The 17,366-nt window shown below is 57.7% G+C and overlaps 1 protein-coding gene across 6 annotated transcripts in view; it reads right to left on the minus strand.

The window, feature by feature from the left end:
• Positions 1-755: 755 nt before the first annotated feature.
• The window catches only part of Nol4l (nucleolar protein 4 like), a 113,201-nt gene continuing 96,590 nt past the window's right edge, over positions 756-17,366 (minus strand). For all 6 annotated transcript variants that reach the window (XM_078051595.1, XM_078051594.1, XM_078051598.1 and 3 more), the window contains 6 exons: positions 12,757-13,034; positions 10,628-10,813; positions 10,362-10,553; positions 10,010-10,132; positions 9,461-9,662; positions 756-5,272 (listed from right to left, as the gene is read on the minus strand). In XM_078051595.1, the coding sequence (XP_077907721.1) occupies positions 5,052-5,272; positions 9,461-9,662; positions 10,010-10,132; positions 10,362-10,553; positions 10,628-10,813; positions 12,757-13,034 (1,202 nt within the window). In that variant the 3' untranslated portion in view covers positions 756-5,051. The remainder of the gene's footprint in view (positions 5,273-9,460; positions 9,663-10,009; positions 10,133-10,361; positions 10,554-10,627; positions 10,814-12,756; positions 13,035-17,366) is intronic.

Genomic DNA, 17,366 nt, shown 5'->3' on the forward strand with positions numbered 1-17,366 from the left:
CTCAGTTTTCCAAATTAGCACCTAGGAATTGCTATAAGACTTTGGTGTCAGTGGGTTGGCCATGAACGGGGGGGGGGGGGGGGGGGACAGGGGAAAAGGTCTGTTTTGTAGCCTGGCAGCTGCAGTTAAGGCCTTGCTTGGTTGCTGACTGAACTTAGTCACTATGTAACACCCAGTGCCTCTCCGCTGTTCCATCTCTAAGTGGGATAAGGTGACTGTGAAATTTAAATAACAGTGAGTAGAAGGCTTGCCACCTGTGCTGGGCACCTGAGAAAGCACCCCAGGAAAACTTCCTTTTAACAGGCAAGGTGCCAAAAGGAGAGACTACAGGTTTTTTCAAAATTTAGGCCTGAGCAGGGTGGAACACAACTGTAATCCTTGAAGCTAGGGAGGCTGAGGCAGGAGGCTTGGGAGTCCAAAGCCAGTCTCGGCAATGGCGAAGCACTTAGCAACTCAAGTGAGACCCTGTCTCTGAATAAAATACAAAATGGGGCTGGGGGTGTGGCTCAGTGGTCGAGCCAAAAAAACAAAACTTGGAAGGATTGTGTGTGGTGCTAGGGATCCTGGGGATGGAGTGCTTCACTACTGAGCCACGTCCCAAGCTCCAAAGCTTCCTGAGGAACTGAATGTGCGTGTGCCAGATTATTGGTTAGAAAATGGTAAATCTTCCTGTTTTATTTTCAAACTGAGTCCTGAAGAACAAGAGAGCTGGTTGGCCATGCTGCCGTCAGTAGGACACAGTGGAAGCTCAGCACTCAGTTTGTTCAGTGTTTATTAAGTAGATTCAGTCTTATATATGATATACAGATTCCAAAGGAAAAGGATTCCACATACTTATGAAATCAGTGCATTTAGCAGTAATACCATGGAGATAACAGCTCGATTAACAGCTCATTGGTCTTCTGTTAAGTGAGGGAGAGAGGGAGTCGGCCTGTGCTAGTCATTCCACAAACAAAACAGAATTTAGTCGCATCACGCAGAAGACACATTCTAAGAATTAAAATATTAAGCCACATTTACTGGAAAAACTCACTGTACAGAACACAAATACTTTTTATATAGAGAGCATTGAGGAGGAAGTCCTCACCTGCTTAGGAGAGCCACGTTAAGTTGCATAGGTGCATATCTGTAAAAATATAATTTAGAGGTGAAGCCATTGATTAACAAAGAGTCACCTTTAAAAGTTGGTGCCATCTGCTGCTTGCCATAAGTGCCATATGCTTAACTGCCTTGGAGCCCTGGCCCCTCCCCAGGTGTGGTGGCTCGCTACCAAGCTGCCTCCAGAGCAGCCCTGGAGAAAGGCTTGTACCCTCTGCACTGAGAGCCAGAGTCTCAGATGCGGAACTCACATGCTTCCAAAGCAGGTCTAAATTATGCTAGAGGCTTGATGACCTCACGAGTTGAGCCTAAATCCTGGTTGGCTTGATCCCGAAGGCCATGCGAGTCATCTTGACTTTCCCATGGCCGGGCCGCCTGGAGAACTGTTCATCCCAGAATGGGCAGACCTGCGTTCGCCTGTCATCTGTGCGGCGATCCACCACCACCAGTAGGAGGGCTTGCTCCTGACCCCTGCTCCTAAGTGGGCACACGATAGAGGCACATGGGCCATCTACCAGGTGGAGTGTTTTCCAGCAAATCTGTGGTGTAGGTTTTTTTTTTTTTTTTTTTAATTTTAGGTAGAAATGGGTAAAAAGTGAGAGGTTTTTGTTTTGTGGCTTTGCTAAGCAGATGAGCTTAGTGAGGTGCATCTTCCTCCTCAAGGGCGAGTCTTGCAGGACACACAGGGACTGGGGCGTCTGTACATGTAAACAGTACACTTTCACTGAGTCCAAAATTAGGAGCAAAAATACAAAGGTTCACATTGGTCTTAGGTAGATACAGGCGAAAAGGATTGAGCTGTTGAGCTCAGAAACAACGAAAACAAAGTTTCTAAAGCACCACTAAATTATATAAAAATCAGACCACGGACGGATTGAAACTGGTATTCTGGTGAAATACTTTACTAATCTTGTAAAAAGTCTTACAAAAAATTACAAATTAAAAGTATCAACCCTCTGAGTTCAAAGCAGCATTTTGAAAATGAATTGGTAGTTAATCCTATAACCACCCCTGGAGTCATGCGTGGCCCTTGAGAATAGGGAGGGATGGATGGGTTCCACCTGTTTGAAATGCTCTGAGACCCTCCTAGCCCTGCCCGTCCCTCTCCCCCAACACTGACTTGGGAATAAACTGTCATTGGTATGAGTGATGACAGAAAAATAATTTCAGATGGGGTCACACCACCACTGGTCTGTGAGATGACCTACTGGTCAGACCAAGTGCCCGCTTCTCCAATTCTGCTTCTTATGGAGTCGACCCTGCAGACTCTGGGATTGTGTATCCTACTCTTGCATTTCCTTTTAAACTCAGATCCTCAGCGACTACTTGGTGCTCTGAGTCCCTCCAGAAGGTATGCCCTCGGGCAGAAGGCAGTCTCTCAGGGAGGATGGAGAGCAGCAAGCTGAGTCCTGGGCTGGCCCTGTGGCACCCTCCAAGTCAGGAGTGAAGGGAAGGCTTGAAGCTGCATCTTTTAAAACCAAAGTAGAACAGAACAAGTTCCCTGACTGTGAACGAGTTAGTGGAACCCTGTTCACACAGTGACCTGCTCCTGGGTCAGCCATCTCTGGGACTTCAGGTATAGCTTCTATGGGGTCAGTGTGGCAGAATCCATGGTCCTGAGGTCCCAATGGACCGGCACTGGCATTTGTTCCCTTTTACTTTAAAACACTTGGACCAGGCCCACACCACAGCACTGAGGTTTGCTGAGGCGGCCCGTGGCGACACCTTGCGCTCAGGGTACTAGAAGTTCAAGAGCAGCTTATGCTGATCTTTAGATGGTGTTCTGCTGGGGTGGAGGGAGGAACCCCTTTGCAGTCTTTCTCCTGTCTGCCAAGAAATGCAACCTGTTTGTGCCTAGCTTGGTTCTGCCTCTGGGAGGAGAAATGACACATTAAGCAACAGGAATTCTAGGGTGGCGATTGTCTCTGCCAGGTTTTAACATTAAGATTTTCACAAATTGCCTGGGGTAACATTTTGCAAAACGTCTACTGATTACTTTGTATTATTGTTCACACACAAAAATAAATATGTACACAAATTCATATGTCAGGGAGTCGTACTGAGCAGGCAGGGGACTGGGCACGTGGATGGCCAGGTGTGGGAGAGGCCTGGGCACTGGAGCTTGTGCTGTGCTGAGGAAGGGGGTGTCAGGTGTCCTGGCCCCGACCAGAGACCTAGGGATCGGTCATTTGGAAGGCAGAGGTGGTGTGGCTGGGTGGGCATCATAGAGGCCACTTGGGAGGCCACCCTGACCGCAGGTGGAGGTGTGCCTGGGATGCAGCACCTTGCCTTGCAGTTTCTGGATCTAAGCAGGGTGGGCGTCTGCACCACCCTGCACCTGCCTGCTGTCCTGAGGGGTGGTCTGACATAGTGCTGGGGCAGCGGCCAGGGCTGCAACAGGCAGTTGGCTGCAGAAAAGCTGGTTTGGGAAGGGGTACCTGCTCTGGGATCAAGTGGCTCTCTCTGGCGTCCTAGGGTCCACTTGGCCCTGGCTCCCCTGGGGTCTCTTTGCTCTAAGGGAAGAAAGGCAACAGGGCTTCTGCCGGCTCTGGGCAGGGGCAGGCAGCAGAGAGCTGCAGTCATGGCTACGGAGTGTTGTGTGGAGGGCCTCTGGGCCTGCTGAGGTCCGGGAGTCCCTGGTTTAGCAGCACTGGTCGGTATTGCACTGAGCAGGAGGAAGTGCCTATCGAGGAGGAGGGAAACCAGGCCAGCTTTTTTCTTTTTGCCCTTTTCACACTCCAGGGACTCTGGGTTCCATCCAGGACTGGGCCTTCCAGAAGGACCAATCCTAGGAGAACCCAGGTGGCTTCTCCACTTCCACTGACTGCAATCAGGGGGCGAGGGGGTGGGAGCTGCAGTCCACACAGGAACTCACAGCTGCCTGACAGCTTTTCTCAGCAGTTAGGAAGGCCCCTGGCCTGTGCGACAAGGTGAAGGCCACTGCCCTGCTGACCGACTGCTCTCTCCAGCACTCTGTCCTGTCAGGCAGCTGCGAGGGCCAGAGGACTGCAAGCTGCTGGCTGTGAAGGACAGGACCCTCTGTGGGCTCTGGCTCCTGGACACCCAGCCTGACTTACCTCCTAGGCAGACACATTGTGTGTGGGGGAGTTGGGGAGACAGCCGTTCAGAACAGGCTCGGGGCACGTCCTGGAAAAAGCCCACGCTGGAGTGTGAGGTAGAGTACAGGTGGCCGTGTGACGGGGCTCTGTAGAGTGGGTGGGGTGCCTTTTTGTTTTGCTTTGCAGTGGGTGTGGGCGAGGTCCTCCAGCTTGGCGGTACCTGGCTGTGTCCCTGGGATCTGCAACAGGACAGCCTGGTCGAGGGGTGGTGGCCTTCCCTAGGGTGCACTGGGCACTCAGAGGGACAACCGGCCTGGCTCCCGCCCACCCCTGCTGGCCCCCGGCCTGCATCAGTGTAGTGCTATGGAATGTTAGGTAAGGGATACGTCCTTCTGATCAGACAGACACAGACTGGCAAATCTGTACAAACACAAAAGAATCCATTTTCAGAAAAATAAATTACTAAGGGGAGAGGGGAAAAAGGGTCCACTTTGCTTTTTCTCAATAAATATGCAATTCTGCTCACCTAAGACTTGAAAGGTAATTATCTGGGGGTGGGATTCTAACATCAGGGTCCACGAAGGTGATTCTAAACAGAGCTGCAGCCCCAGCGCCTTGTCAGGGGGCTCCAACCCTTCCAGAGCTGCCCTGTGGGCCTCTCCAAGCAGGTCAGAGCACCCGTGTGGTGAGATTAAAAAAAAAAAAAAAAAGAAAAAGAAAAAAAAGTGTCCTTGTGCCCAAAGTCTCAGGTGCTTGGAGTGTGGCTAGAAACAGCTCTTTTGGATCCCACCTCTTTTGGAAAACAAAATGTACCAACTGGTGAGACAGGAAGCCGGGTCCGGGCTGGGGGACAGCCTCCTTCCCCAGGGTAGTGCACTCCATGTGCCAGTGGGGTCAGTTCTGCTGTAAAATGAGGTTTTCCAGTTCATCTGCAGAGCGCAGCAGGAAGGCCGCAGACTCTCGGTAGCCAGCAATGAGCTGCCGCACAGCGCTGATCTCCGTGGGGCTGAGCTGAGCGGTGGGCATGGTCCTGCTGGTGCTGTTACTGGAGGGGGTGGGCGTGGGGGTGGTGGAGGTGGTGGAGGCCCCACCTTTCATGCTGAGGTCTGTGGGCCCTGTGGAGAGGAAAAGAAGGTAAAGCGGGAACAGACCCCCATACGGCATCTGGGAGGGGCACATCCTGGGTGCTGGCTGTGAGCTGGGCACTGAGTCTAAGGGACCTTGCCTGTCTCCCTGATGGTTGTACCTCTTGCTGGGAATAGGACTTGCACTCGAAAAGGGCTGTCAGTGCAATCTGGCAAAGAGGAGGAGGGTCTTTGGTACAAAGGAGAGTGAGAGGTTTGTCCAAGATCACATTGCAAATACCCGTGCAAATCACGTTACAAATACTGGGGGCAGAGGCATGTGCCAGGTGCACAGGCTTTGGCATTAGGCAGAGCAGGACTCCAACCCCAGCTCCCTGGCAATGACCATGCTCTGTGCTGCCTCCTGAGGACTCCCAACAGATACATCCCTGCTTTCATCCCCAGGTGCAAAGGAAAAGGAACATTCCACCAACCTGAAGCCTCAGGTGGAGAGCTGTGCTTGGGAACAGGAATAATGGTGCTGGTGTGGGACTGGATTTGTGTGCCTTTCCTCCCACACAGGTAGGTTGGGAGGGGAGACATGTAGGGCACTTAGCACACTGACAGTGACCAGGGTGTGTGGAAAGCCCAGGAGTCGCCATGAGGGGGACCAGAGAATAATACCAGGATGTGCTCAGATAGGGTGGGCTCTGATTGGGATAAAGCCAAAAAAAAAAAAAGGCCCATATCCCAGCTTGGTCAGGTGGAACACACCCCCAGGAGGGGCTGTGGTGCATGTGAGTGGAGGAAGGGGCTGAGTGCCACCAGCCTCTTCCTGCTGAGCCTCAGCCTCCTGAGTAGCTGGGATTCCTGGCCTGCATGGCTGTGCCTAGCTGAGTTCTTTTGTGCCTGTGTGAGGAGGAAAGTTAGTCGTCCTGGGACAAGAGAGGGTGTCCAGTGGGTGTGAGAGGATCCAATGGTCAGGCAGGGCAGGGCCCAGAGAGGTTTCCTGGGGAAATGGTCTGCGGTCTGCCCTCTGCTGGTGGATGGTGGCAGCAGAGACACCCCCAGGTCTTCTGAAACATGATGGGTGTTTTGGGAGAGGGGAACCACCAGGCCCTGTCTGGTCTTGGCCTTTCCGTGGAGTGGGCTGCTGGCTTTGAAACTGAGCTGCAGGATTCAAGTCCCTCTCTGCTACTTCACTGGCAATTTCTCAACTTCTCTAAGTCTCAGATCCCCCGTGTGCAAAACCAGGAGGCTCTTGAGAGAGGAGCTGTGGTGAGGCTTGTGCAAGACTCAGCACAGGCTGGAGGGGTTGAGGGGTTTCGCAGCCTGCAGAAGCCTGACTGCCACGTCCAGCCCATGAGGACAGGCTTCCACCAGGCCTGGGGCTTTCTGCACAGGTTCTGGCAGAAGCAGAAACGCTGCCGCTGGAAAAGCCCCTGCAAGGTGTTCAGCAGGAAGGGAGTCAGAGGGGGAGCCGTGGGGAGGTGGGAGCTGGCTTGGCCCCTGCCCTCCCCTCCTGGCCCTTCCCCAAGCCCCCCACCCAGGCTATCCTATGGGCGTGTGAGGCTGTTCTGGGCTTTCAGCTACCACCCTGCTGCCCTGGGGCTGACAGCCAGCTCCCTCGTGCTCCAGTGCAGTGGCAGTGCTCATGCCCTACGAAGACACAACTAAAAGTAATCTTTGGGATAAATTATGGAAATTTCACTGCCACTAAACAGAAGCTGCTGTGGTCCCCAAATGGGGAAGGAAGTTGGGGTCTATGGTTGTCACATTCTGGCCACAGAACATGAACAACAAGAAGATCCAAGGAACTGGTTTGCTAAAGAATGTCCTTGGAATTGAGAGCTCAGGGGACAGTCAAGACCATTAAAATCAAACCCAGGAGTTAGGAGCAGGCTGTGTGCAGCAGCCAGGCGCAGGGGACAGGCCCCAGGCTGGCGGCCTCTGACAGCTCCTGGCTATTGTTGCAGGGCAGGACACCAAGGGGGGAGGAGGCCACCCCTTCCTGTGCTCTCCAGAGCTGCTTCTGTACGGCTCTGGTTCCTTCCAAGCAATGCTCAGAGGTGGCCAGCGCCACCTGCTACGGCTAACATGAGCAGTGGCCCTGGGGTTCCTCTTTCCTCCCTCTGTCCCCAGATCCTGTCCCATCACCACTCAAGGCTGTGCGCAGAGCTTTCCTTCTTTCTCTCCTTGGCTGTAGCTAAAGCCCGGAAAGAAGGTCTCCATTTCCTGCAGCCAGTGTGACCTGGAGACAGCCCCACCAGGCTCTGGTCACGGTGGGTGATCAGGTTGCCGGTAGCTGCCGTGGGCTGGTGGGGAGGCAGGGTGAACTACCCAGCGCCGTAGGCAGACCGCAGGCTGGGCTCTACCTAAGCTCATCACCATCTCTGGGTGCCGACACGGTGAGCAGAGTGAGGAGCCGAGGCACCTTGTGGCCGCTACCAAGGGGCCATCCTGCTGGGCAGGCACTGAGGACTGCTGCCGTGGAAGTGGTGGGGCTGGTGGCTCTGCACCCACAGGCTGCCTGTCGTCTCCTCCAACTGCTGGAATGGAATCCAGACAGTGTTCTCCAAATGAGTGGTCACAGGACAGGGGCTGGCCCTGTGACCTTGCCACCCGCCTCGAAGGAGCCACAGTATTCAGAGATGGGAGACCAAGGCTCTGGGATGCACAGGGGCCAAGCCTCTAAGGCCTGTGTCCAAGAACAGACTGGGCTGCTGTCTGGGCCTCTCTGGCAGGTGTGGATGTGGTGGGAGGGCAGAAGGCCCCACACCCATGAGAGAGCCCAGCAGCTGCAGCCCTGTGGCAGGCTACGCTGGCTGTGCCAGTGGACACCTGCCACCATCATGCACTATCAGTGAGGGACCAGGCCGTTCCTATCTGTCTGGCTGGGCCCCAGATTCCCATATAAGTGGAAAGGGGTTTCACCCTCCCAATTCTGGGCCCCATTCAGACACTTCACCAAGGGGGCCACTCGGCAGGATGCTTTCCCTGGGTGGCTGCTCCAGCCCTTCCTGAGCTGGCCTGTCTGGCCTGGCCTCAGGGATTAGGGCCAGGCAGCCTTCTTATTTTAGGCTAAGAGGCATTAGGGAGGGATGAGAGGTTAAGCCCAGGCAGGAATCTTCCAGGGACCCACATGTACTTCCCCACTTGGGGGCGCGGTGAGTGTGGGGAGCCAGGCTGCTGCAGGCTTCGGATGAAGGTGGTGTCGGGACAGCCTGGCCTTCTCTTGTGGCTAGGGACTCTCCCTTGCTGCTCAGAGACAATGGAGGTCTCAGAGTCAAGGACAGGACTTTAAGAATGCACAGGCACCTTCAGCCCAGACCTGGCTCCAGGGCGCCACCCACAGGCGGCCCCTCTCCCCTCTCTCTGACCTCTGACAGCCTCCAGGAACACTGCCTCTCCCTCCAAATCTCCCCACAGGGACAGACAGTGACCAAGACCCAGCACAATGCACAGCCTTTCCAAGCTAAAAGCCCACCCTGGGTGCCCCTCTGCCCCGCCAGAGCACAACCTGATGCCTGGCCCTTGAGGCCCTGTGCCAGTGCCTCCCTCCAGTGTAGATGGTCCCTGCTCTGTCCCCGCATCAAGGTCTGTGCACGGGCCGTTCCTCCCTATCCACCTGTCACCCACAGCAGAGCTACCTGGACTGTACCTGAGGCACCAGCCAAGGGGCATGGAGCTGAAGGAACCAACAGCTAAACATCGCCCCGCATGACTTAAGTGTGTGCCCAGAGGCCCCGGAGCCAGGCTGAGGCCCAGCACCTGGTGAACAAAGCTGTCACTTCACAGGTAAGGCCAGGAGCCAACGCCTGGAGAGGCTTGCCTTCCTGAGCTGCCTGGTGGCCCAGGCCCGGGCCAGCACAATATGACCTACTCACCGGGCCTCGGTCATTGTGTACTAAGTAGGGGTGCGGAGGATCCAAGGTGGGTAAACAGCAGGGCCTTGGCCGGAGCCTGTGCCCATAGGGGCCCTACACAGGAGCAAGGGGGAGGTGACGGCAGTGCCGGAGGGAGACTTGGGCAATGCTATGGAGGTGAGAGGGAGAGGGAGGTTCTCCATTTTGCCCAGCTGAGGGTTTCCAGGCTGTCCAATCCAGGCACTAGTTCAGCTGATGGAACGGTCGTCACCTCCTCACTGGCCTCTGCTTCCCCTGCCCTGGGCCTCCCTGAGGCTGCTGGGCAGATGGGCTGGGAGCTGGTCAGGGAGCCAGAGCCGAGGGCCCCACTCACCGTTACTGTGATTTCCTGTCTGGAGGGAAGCCGGGGGCTGCAGGTTGCTGCTCAAGGCCCCGTAGCCACGGTAGCTGTAGTTGAGGCTGCCGTTGACGTACACAGGGTCCTGGGAGTAGGAGGAGGCTGGCAGTGAGTAGGTGGAGTGGGTGATGGCTGCGGAGTCCCGGGAGTGCTGCTTGTCCAGGGCTATGGGCTCGTCCTGCAGAGGCGAGAGGGTGGTGCTGGGGAGCCAGGGTGCAGCAGACCCAGCCAAGGTCCCTGGGCACAGGTTCCACAACAGCTGAACCCCCGGTTTGACCTGTTCCTGCTCCCTGGGGGTCACCTCCCCCAGCCACCTCCCTCACTCTGCAGATGGTCACTGCCACAGCAATGACCCTTTCCAGGTCCTCTGGTCTTGGGATGAAGTCTGACTCCCTGTCACAAGTTCTGCAGGGCCTCTGTGACTCCCCCACCACTTCTGGGCACTGTCCCCTCTGTCCTTTGGCCCACCGTAGGGTAACTGGTGGCCCCCCGTGGGCGCAGCCCAGGAACTGGCGGAGCAGGCACCTGCGAGGACTGGTAGATCTCCAGGCGCATCCTCTTGGCGGCTTTCCTGGTCTCGCTCTCGCAGGCGGCAGCGAGGATGTTCTCTGCCATGGCGGAGGTTAGATGGGGCGGCGTGGGTCTGGTCTGCAGGTAGAAGGGGCAGCAAGCTGGTGATGGTGCGGGCAGAGGCCTGGCCCAGGGTGGGGGTCCAGGACCAGGCAGCCTTTCCAGCAGGTTCCCCATTTAAAACAGGAGTCAAGGGACCTGCTTCTAGGGCTGCCGGTGGGTTCTGGGCCAGGCGCCTGGCTGTGGGACGCTCAGGACCCCGGGCTGGGGCTGGGGGGCCAGAGGGGCGCCGTGGGGGAGAGCTCACCATCTCCATGCCGTTCTTCTTCATGCGCCGGCAGGACTTGAGGTACGTGCGGATGCGCTTGCGGGCCCGCTCCTGGAACTCGGGGAACTGCCGGCTGCAGGACTCGATGATGGCCTGGATCTTCTCCTTGGGCTGCTTGGAGATGGGCACCATGCGGTCCAGGTTCTCGTCCACGAAGAGGCGCACAAACATCTGTGGGGGACACAGGCTCTCAGGACGGCTGTCCCTGCCCGCACCCCCCAACGCTGGCCCTGCCCAATGCTCACGTTGAAGGCCTTGAGGCGCTCGGGGTCCATTCCCTCAGAGTCATTCATCTTGTCATTGTCCTCGTGGTCGTCATGGTCATCATCATCATCGTCTGCTGTGGGGGCCCGGCCCACAGTCAGGTCTTCAGGGCAGCCACTGACCTCAGTCTTGATGGAGTCGTAGCTCCCAGAGCTGTAAGGTGGGGACTGGCGGGAGGCAGGAAGCAAAGGGTCAGTCAGCCTGTGGCTGCTAGCATGGTCCCCTATAGGCCACAGGGACTTGGGAACCCACGCTTCAAGGCCCTGAGCAAATCTCCCCTCTCCAGCTCCCTTCATCTGTGACATGGGTGCAGCAATCCTGCCCAACACCCTTCCTGACCTTTCCCCCTGGAGGCAAGGGGGGGCAGTGGTTTCCTGCACACAGTGCCCACACTAGGCCCTGCCACACTGCTTGAGGGACACAGAGGACTCCCAGCCCACCCTTCCGTGTGCCAGGATCTGTTTTGGCTTCTGGGATTCCTTTCTGATCCCCAAGGGGCTGCTATCCTGAGTTGACAACCAAGCTGTCACCAAAGCAGCGTGTGTATGTCTGTCGAGGAGGAGAGACAGATGAGCTGGGAGGGGAAACAGCCCCGGCGAAGGGCTGACAGGCAGAGTGGGTTTCTGGAGTGCTCAGGGCTCTGTATGCCCACAAGGAGACACTGGGGCCCCCCGTGAGGACGTGTGGGCAGAAGCAGGAGAGGGAGTCAGACCCAGCCCGCCCACCCGCCCAACTCCTGCAGCCGAGCAGGCTCCATGTGCCCCTCCATCCAGGGCGCACGTCACTTTCCTGAGTACGTGGCTCTTGCTCCCATCCCTGGGGCCTCACCCTTTCTCTCTACCTGTGTCCAGCCCCACACCACCTGCCCTGCCCCTGCCTCAGGGCCTTACTCGGGGATTGCTATCATTAGCCTGTTAGAAGGGCGGCATCTGTGCCCTCTCCCGACTTCCTGGCACTTGCTCTGCAAGAGGCTGGCATCTAGCAGGTGAGGAGCTGGGCTCTGGGAACACAGCTGCAGGTCAGGTGCTGTGATGTTCTGTGACATATCCTGGAGGGACCCCAGCCTCAAGGAGCACATCAGTGAAGACACAGCCTGGCACCGGGTGCTGCGGGCCTTCCTCCACTGCTGCCCCAGGCTCTGGTGACCAGACCCCTGGGGCCAGCATTCTGGTGCTGCCTGTCTCCTCTTCCATACACAAGCTGAAAGGAAGGGCCCCAGCCCTCCAGACAGAGCAGAGGGTCAAAAGACCTGCCTGGCACAGTGCTGGCTACCGGCTGGCCATGAGGCCCTGGGCAGGTCACATTGCCTGGGCCAGAGCAGACTGTGGGAACTACGGGTAACACTCATGGCCCCTTCTCACTGCTTTGGTCCCTGAGCCCTGGGCCCACCCCAGGGACCCGTGGCCATGGAGGCAATGGTTAGGGGGCCCGGAGGATCCAACCTGCCCGCTGCCCCCAACAGCAGCTCTGCCTGTTCCCTGCACCCTGCCAGACAGCACTCTGGCCAGAGACGACTCGGCACCATCCCTTTGTACCCATGAGACACCATTGGGAGCCAGCCTTGGCACCTACCCCGCCCGCTCTGCAGAACAGTCAGCCCAGGAAGGGGGAGCCCAGGGCTGCAGGGCTGGGGAAGATGTCCCAGGAGAACTGGCACCCTCCAGTGCCATCCTGTTCTATTGCAGGAAACCTAAGTGGCCCCAAGATGGCGCGTGGAAGTGTGAGAGTGACCCCATGATGGGGGGCCTGCCCTGCCTACCTTCTCCCCGCTGGCCTGGGAAGAGCTCCACCCCTGCCTCCCTGGGGCCTCACCCTTTCTCTGTACCATTTGGAAAACGAGGACAGGCAAGCAAAGTATCCAGGAAGCATGAGGCCTGTGTTTTGGTGCTGAATGTCCCAAGCAAGGGGACAGGTCATAGGCACACAGGTCACCTGCCATCTCCCATTCCAGAGCCCCTCTCAGAAAATGATGACTTAGTGGCCACAGTCACCACCCTGACTACGGGTCACACGGGGACTGGCTCCAGCTAAACTCAGGCAGATGCCCTTTCATTTCGACCTCATGAGAACCCCGCGGTTTCCCAGGGGGCGGAGGCTCCCGGCCACGCACCTCGGGGGTGGCCTTCACCCCGTACTTGACACGGCTCCGCAGCCCATCAGCGCTGCAGCCGTCTGAGGGGTAGGAGGGCGTGCCGATCGCAGTGCCTGGTGGGAGCTTGTCGCATAGGTTGATGGGCTGGTCCTCGGTGGTGGCAGTGAAGTCCATGGGGGCAGCAGCACCGTTGCCATTCATCTCGGGGAAGGCGGGGTCGCCCTGCGTGCTGCTGGACGCGGATGGGTTCAGGGTGGAGGAGCCATTGCCGCTGCCGCTCTCGGAGGAGGAGTCGTCTGGAAGGAGAGGCCTGGATGTCAAGCCTGTCCCACACCCACCGCCCCAGCTCCGCAGGGTGTCATGGCAGCCCCTGGAGCCCCTGCTCTGCGCTGCCCAGAGAGTGGGTGTGCGCTCCTGTCCACCCCACGAGGAGCTCCAGGGCGCAGGCTGAGCCAGGGCGCAGTGGCCACGGTGCAGGGTGTGCAGAACAGAGGTCTCTGCTCCCTGAGCCCACAGTCCCTCATCCACCCCAAGGGTCCAGAGGTTCCCAGCACCTCCAGAGGCTGCAAAATTGCCCCTCCCCACCCCCACTGCGCTGCCCCCGCCACCTTGCCCTCTGGGTTCCTCTCCACAGCAGAGCCTCGCGTCTCCTCCTCTGCCTCAGGAGAGCAGGATGGCGCCCTGTGAGGCCCAGTCACCCATGCCTCTCCTCACACAAGCCCATGGGGGCAGCCTATGTGTAGACATAGCACCCTCAACTGTGCCCTCCGTGCATGGCTGGGTGGCCTTGGACATCCCAAGCAGGGCCTGGGTCTGCACAGGTACCCTTCCTGTGACCCACTGCCCGTGTGCCCCAGCTTTGTGGCCTTTGCAACTCCCCAGCCAAGTCTTACTCCAGGGAGGCTCCAGGGTCCCTTCATGTACCCTCTCTGCTCTCCCGAGGTGGGGCGCCCCCTGCTGTGGAGAGCGCGGCACTGCCTGCAGGATGCGGGAGACTGAACTTTAACACAGGGGCCCGACATCTTCAGATAAGTCCAGGCTTCTCCCCACCCGCCCCACCTTCCAGACAGCAGAGGCCCAAGCTGCGCGGAACTCCAGGGGTCGCTGTCAGGTGAACACTGGGTAGTTCCCGGTGGCGGGCCAGGTGCCCTGGTAGCTGTGCACCCAGCACTAGTGGGGGAGGAGTGGCCATAGAGAGCCCTGACCGTGTCAGGCCGCCCTTTCCTCCAGGATAGGGTCGCACTGGACCCTACCCCCACCCTCCCAGCCGGCAGATTATGAAGATTTAGTCCCCGGTGCTGGGCACTGGGCACGCGCACCTCCTGAGCGTCCCCATGGCGACCAAGTGCTCTAGAGCCCCAACCAATCGCAGGTCTCCTGGCTGCCCAGGGGCGGGACCGGGCTGCCCATCAAGCAGCCAGGGCCCTGGGCAGAGGGGGATGGGAAAAGCTCGTGCAGTGACACCCCTCCCCCTCGGCTGCCGCAGGTCCCCTGGGCCACACTGCACATGCTGCTGCAACCTCCTCCTCGGGGCAGCCTGGCTCCACGCTCCCTCCCGCCACATTCCCCCAGCCTGCAAGCGGTTCCCTGTCACCCAGCCTGTGCCCAGCTACTTCTGAGACCACCTAACTCCTCCAGACCTCACAGAAGGGTCTTCTGGCAGTATCTCCAGCCACCAGGCTGGACATTTGTGAAATGAACAGATTTGCTTGGTGGTACTTCCTGAGCATCTACTGTGTGTCAGCCCTGTGCAGGTCCAGAGTAAAGTGATGCCTCCAGCCAGGGGTCAGCCTTCCTGGGGAGGGGTCAGAGGTCTACCTGTGAGCCTACCAGTTAACTGGGAAGGTGAATCGTGGGAAGGGGCCCCAACTGTCAAACAAGCCCTTTCATCCCCCTGTGCTCATCTCCCCCAAGCAGGTACCGCTCCTGTGACCCACTGCCCATGTGCCCCTAGCCTTGTGGCCTTTTCAACTCCCCAGCCAAGCCCTGCTCAGGGAAGGCTCCAGGCCCATACTGGGCTCTCCCTTCCTCCACGCCCTGGGAAGGAGGTGCAGTGTCCTCCTGAGGATAGCGCAGGGTCATCCCAAAAGCTGCCTATGCCCAGCAGGGCAGGGCTCCATCAGTTGTCTCCCTGACCCGGTTTTCCTCCAGGAGGATGGACCCTGCCCTTCCTGGGCATGAGCACGGATGTGCTCAGGGGCCGCTGAGGGCGCACCACACTCCTGGGGCCTCGCCCTGGTCAGAAGCCTGGCTGGGGCCATGACCTGCTCTGTCAGCTGACAGCAGAGGCTGCCACCTCCTTCACTGCCGGGTGGAGCCTGTGTTGCCAGAGGACAGGTGCTGGTGCCGATGGCGGCACCCACCTCCCTGTTCTCAGGTACCACCGCAGTCGGGTGAGGGAGGCACCCGGAGCCCTGACCTCGTGTGGCCATGTATTCCAAGGTTTTAGAAGAAATCGGAAATCGACACCATGTTAGATTTCCAATTTTAAATCCAGATACATTACAAAGATTTACAACTTGGGCTGGGGATGTGGCTCAAGCAGTAGTGCGCTCGCCTGGCATGCACGCGGCCTGTGTTCGATCCTCAGCACCACATACAAAAAGATGTTGTGTCTGCCGAAAACTAAAAAATAAATCTTAAAATTCTCTCTCAAAAAAAAAAAAAAAAAGATTTACAACTTATTTATATGGTTTACATTTTGAAAAGCCTTGGACAGGCAAAATGTTATCTAGCCACACAATGGAATATTATTCAGCCATAAAAATGCAAGAAGGTTAGAACTGTTACACTGTGGATGAACCTGAGGAGTGACGCTGATTGAAGTGAGCTGGAGACAGAATAGCTGATCCCACTTACACGCTGCGTCTAGAACAGGCAAATTTGTAGAGGCAGAAAGTATATTTGAAGTTACCTGGGCCTGGGGAGAAGAGGGATAGGGCATTAATGGGTACAGAATTTCTGTTTGGGGTGATGAAGAAGTTTTGCAAATATTAATTAAGATAGCAAAATCTGTTATGCATATTCTACTCCATATACAGCAAAACTAAAACCTTGAGTAGGCCTGGACCTCCATACTGCACCAGGGACAGGGAAAGTCAGCCCCAACAGAGCCCACATCTACCTGAGTGACCAAAAGTAATAATAATACTAACCACAAATGTCTGCTCCCCAGCCTGCCCAGGCCCTTCCTACCTGGGGCTCTGCTCAGGTGGCCCCAACCACAGTCCTTCCCAGCCTGCCCCACTGCAGCCGGTGCACAGGCTGCCTGTGAAGGAGGCCCATGTTCTGCCATCTGGGGATGCAAGGGCATTTCTCCCTGGCCTCAATTTCCCTTCAGATGGCCGTCTGACACATAGGCCGTCTAAGGCATGCACGGCCCTGGTCCAGAGCAGGCTCTCCATCTCCTCACCTCGCACCCACCTACTTGCCTCAGCTCTGTCTTTCCCAGCCTGGAACCGGGGCTTCCGGGGCCCAAGTCCAGCATGGCGCCAAGTCCGAGGTGGGCACGGGGAGGGCCCAGGCGATCTGCTCCTGCTCGGCCCCTCCTTTCCTCAACACCTGCTGGGTGTAGCCTGAGCCAGCCGAGCTGGACACTGGGGACCGACAGTGGAAAGAGGGCGGCCGCCTGGGGGCTGGTGCCTGAGTGAGCAGGAACCAAACTGAGGGCTGGGGCGGGGGGGACGACACCTGCTTTCTCACCCAATCTAGCCCTACGCTCTGTTCATCTTTCAGGGCCCGATGAGCGCCACTTCTCAGGGAGGCTGCTGCCCACCCAGCCCCATCCTGGCAGCTCAGGGGCAGGCGGCTCTGTGTGTCGTGGCCCCCAGGACAGTCCCTGCTGGCCGTGCGCCGGCTCCAGCAGGGCCAAGGCCTTGGTGCACGCTGCCCTCTTCCTGCCACGCCGACCTGGCTATCCCAAGGCTCCTTCCTTAACTTCCCCAGCTTTGCTTAAAGGCCACCATCTCAGTAGGACTCCTCTGACCAGCCCCTGCCCCCCCGTCTGACACACTGACCCCTTTACCTATTTTTTCCCAGCACATTTATCATCTTCCCACAATGCTGTTCTGTTTATCATCCGTGGCCTGCGCCCAGCCCCCACAGAAGCCGCCCCAGGCCTGAGGCCTAGGATTGGCAGAGCCATATCCCGTGGACCTGGATCACTGGGGCCTCCCCAGAAGCCACGCCCCTTCCTCTGGGAGGCACCCTGGTCCTCCAGGGTTCCCCAGGATGAGCACGTGCCTGGGCCTGGCCAGTCAGCAGGGCCCACCCCAGTGAGTGGTGATGCACGTGACTAAGTGAACCCAGGAAGGTCAGCCCTGGGCTCTCTCCACCTGGGGGCAGCTGAGACTGTGGGCGGGGGCCACCGTGGGGAGAATAGGCCAGCAGAGAAAACCCCTAAATCCATCTGTGCCTAAAACCAAAGAATGCCTGGACTATTAGGTTACAGGAGCCGTCACTTCCTTATTGCCAAAGCTGGCTGGAGGCGGGTTTGTCACATGGGTCTGGCTTGGTCTCTGACTAACTGGGCTAAGAGATGGGACTTGGGAGCTGGTACCTATCAGCGCAGGCCACGGCCCTGCCCACAGCCCGTCTCCCAGTTTGGGGGAGAGGAAGCAGAGGGGCAG

The sequence above is a fragment of the Ictidomys tridecemlineatus genome, chromosome 5, assembly GCF_052094955.1.
Source record: "Ictidomys tridecemlineatus isolate mIctTri1 chromosome 5, mIctTri1.hap1, whole genome shotgun sequence".
Taxonomy (NCBI): Eukaryota; Metazoa; Chordata; class Mammalia; order Rodentia; family Sciuridae; genus Ictidomys; species Ictidomys tridecemlineatus.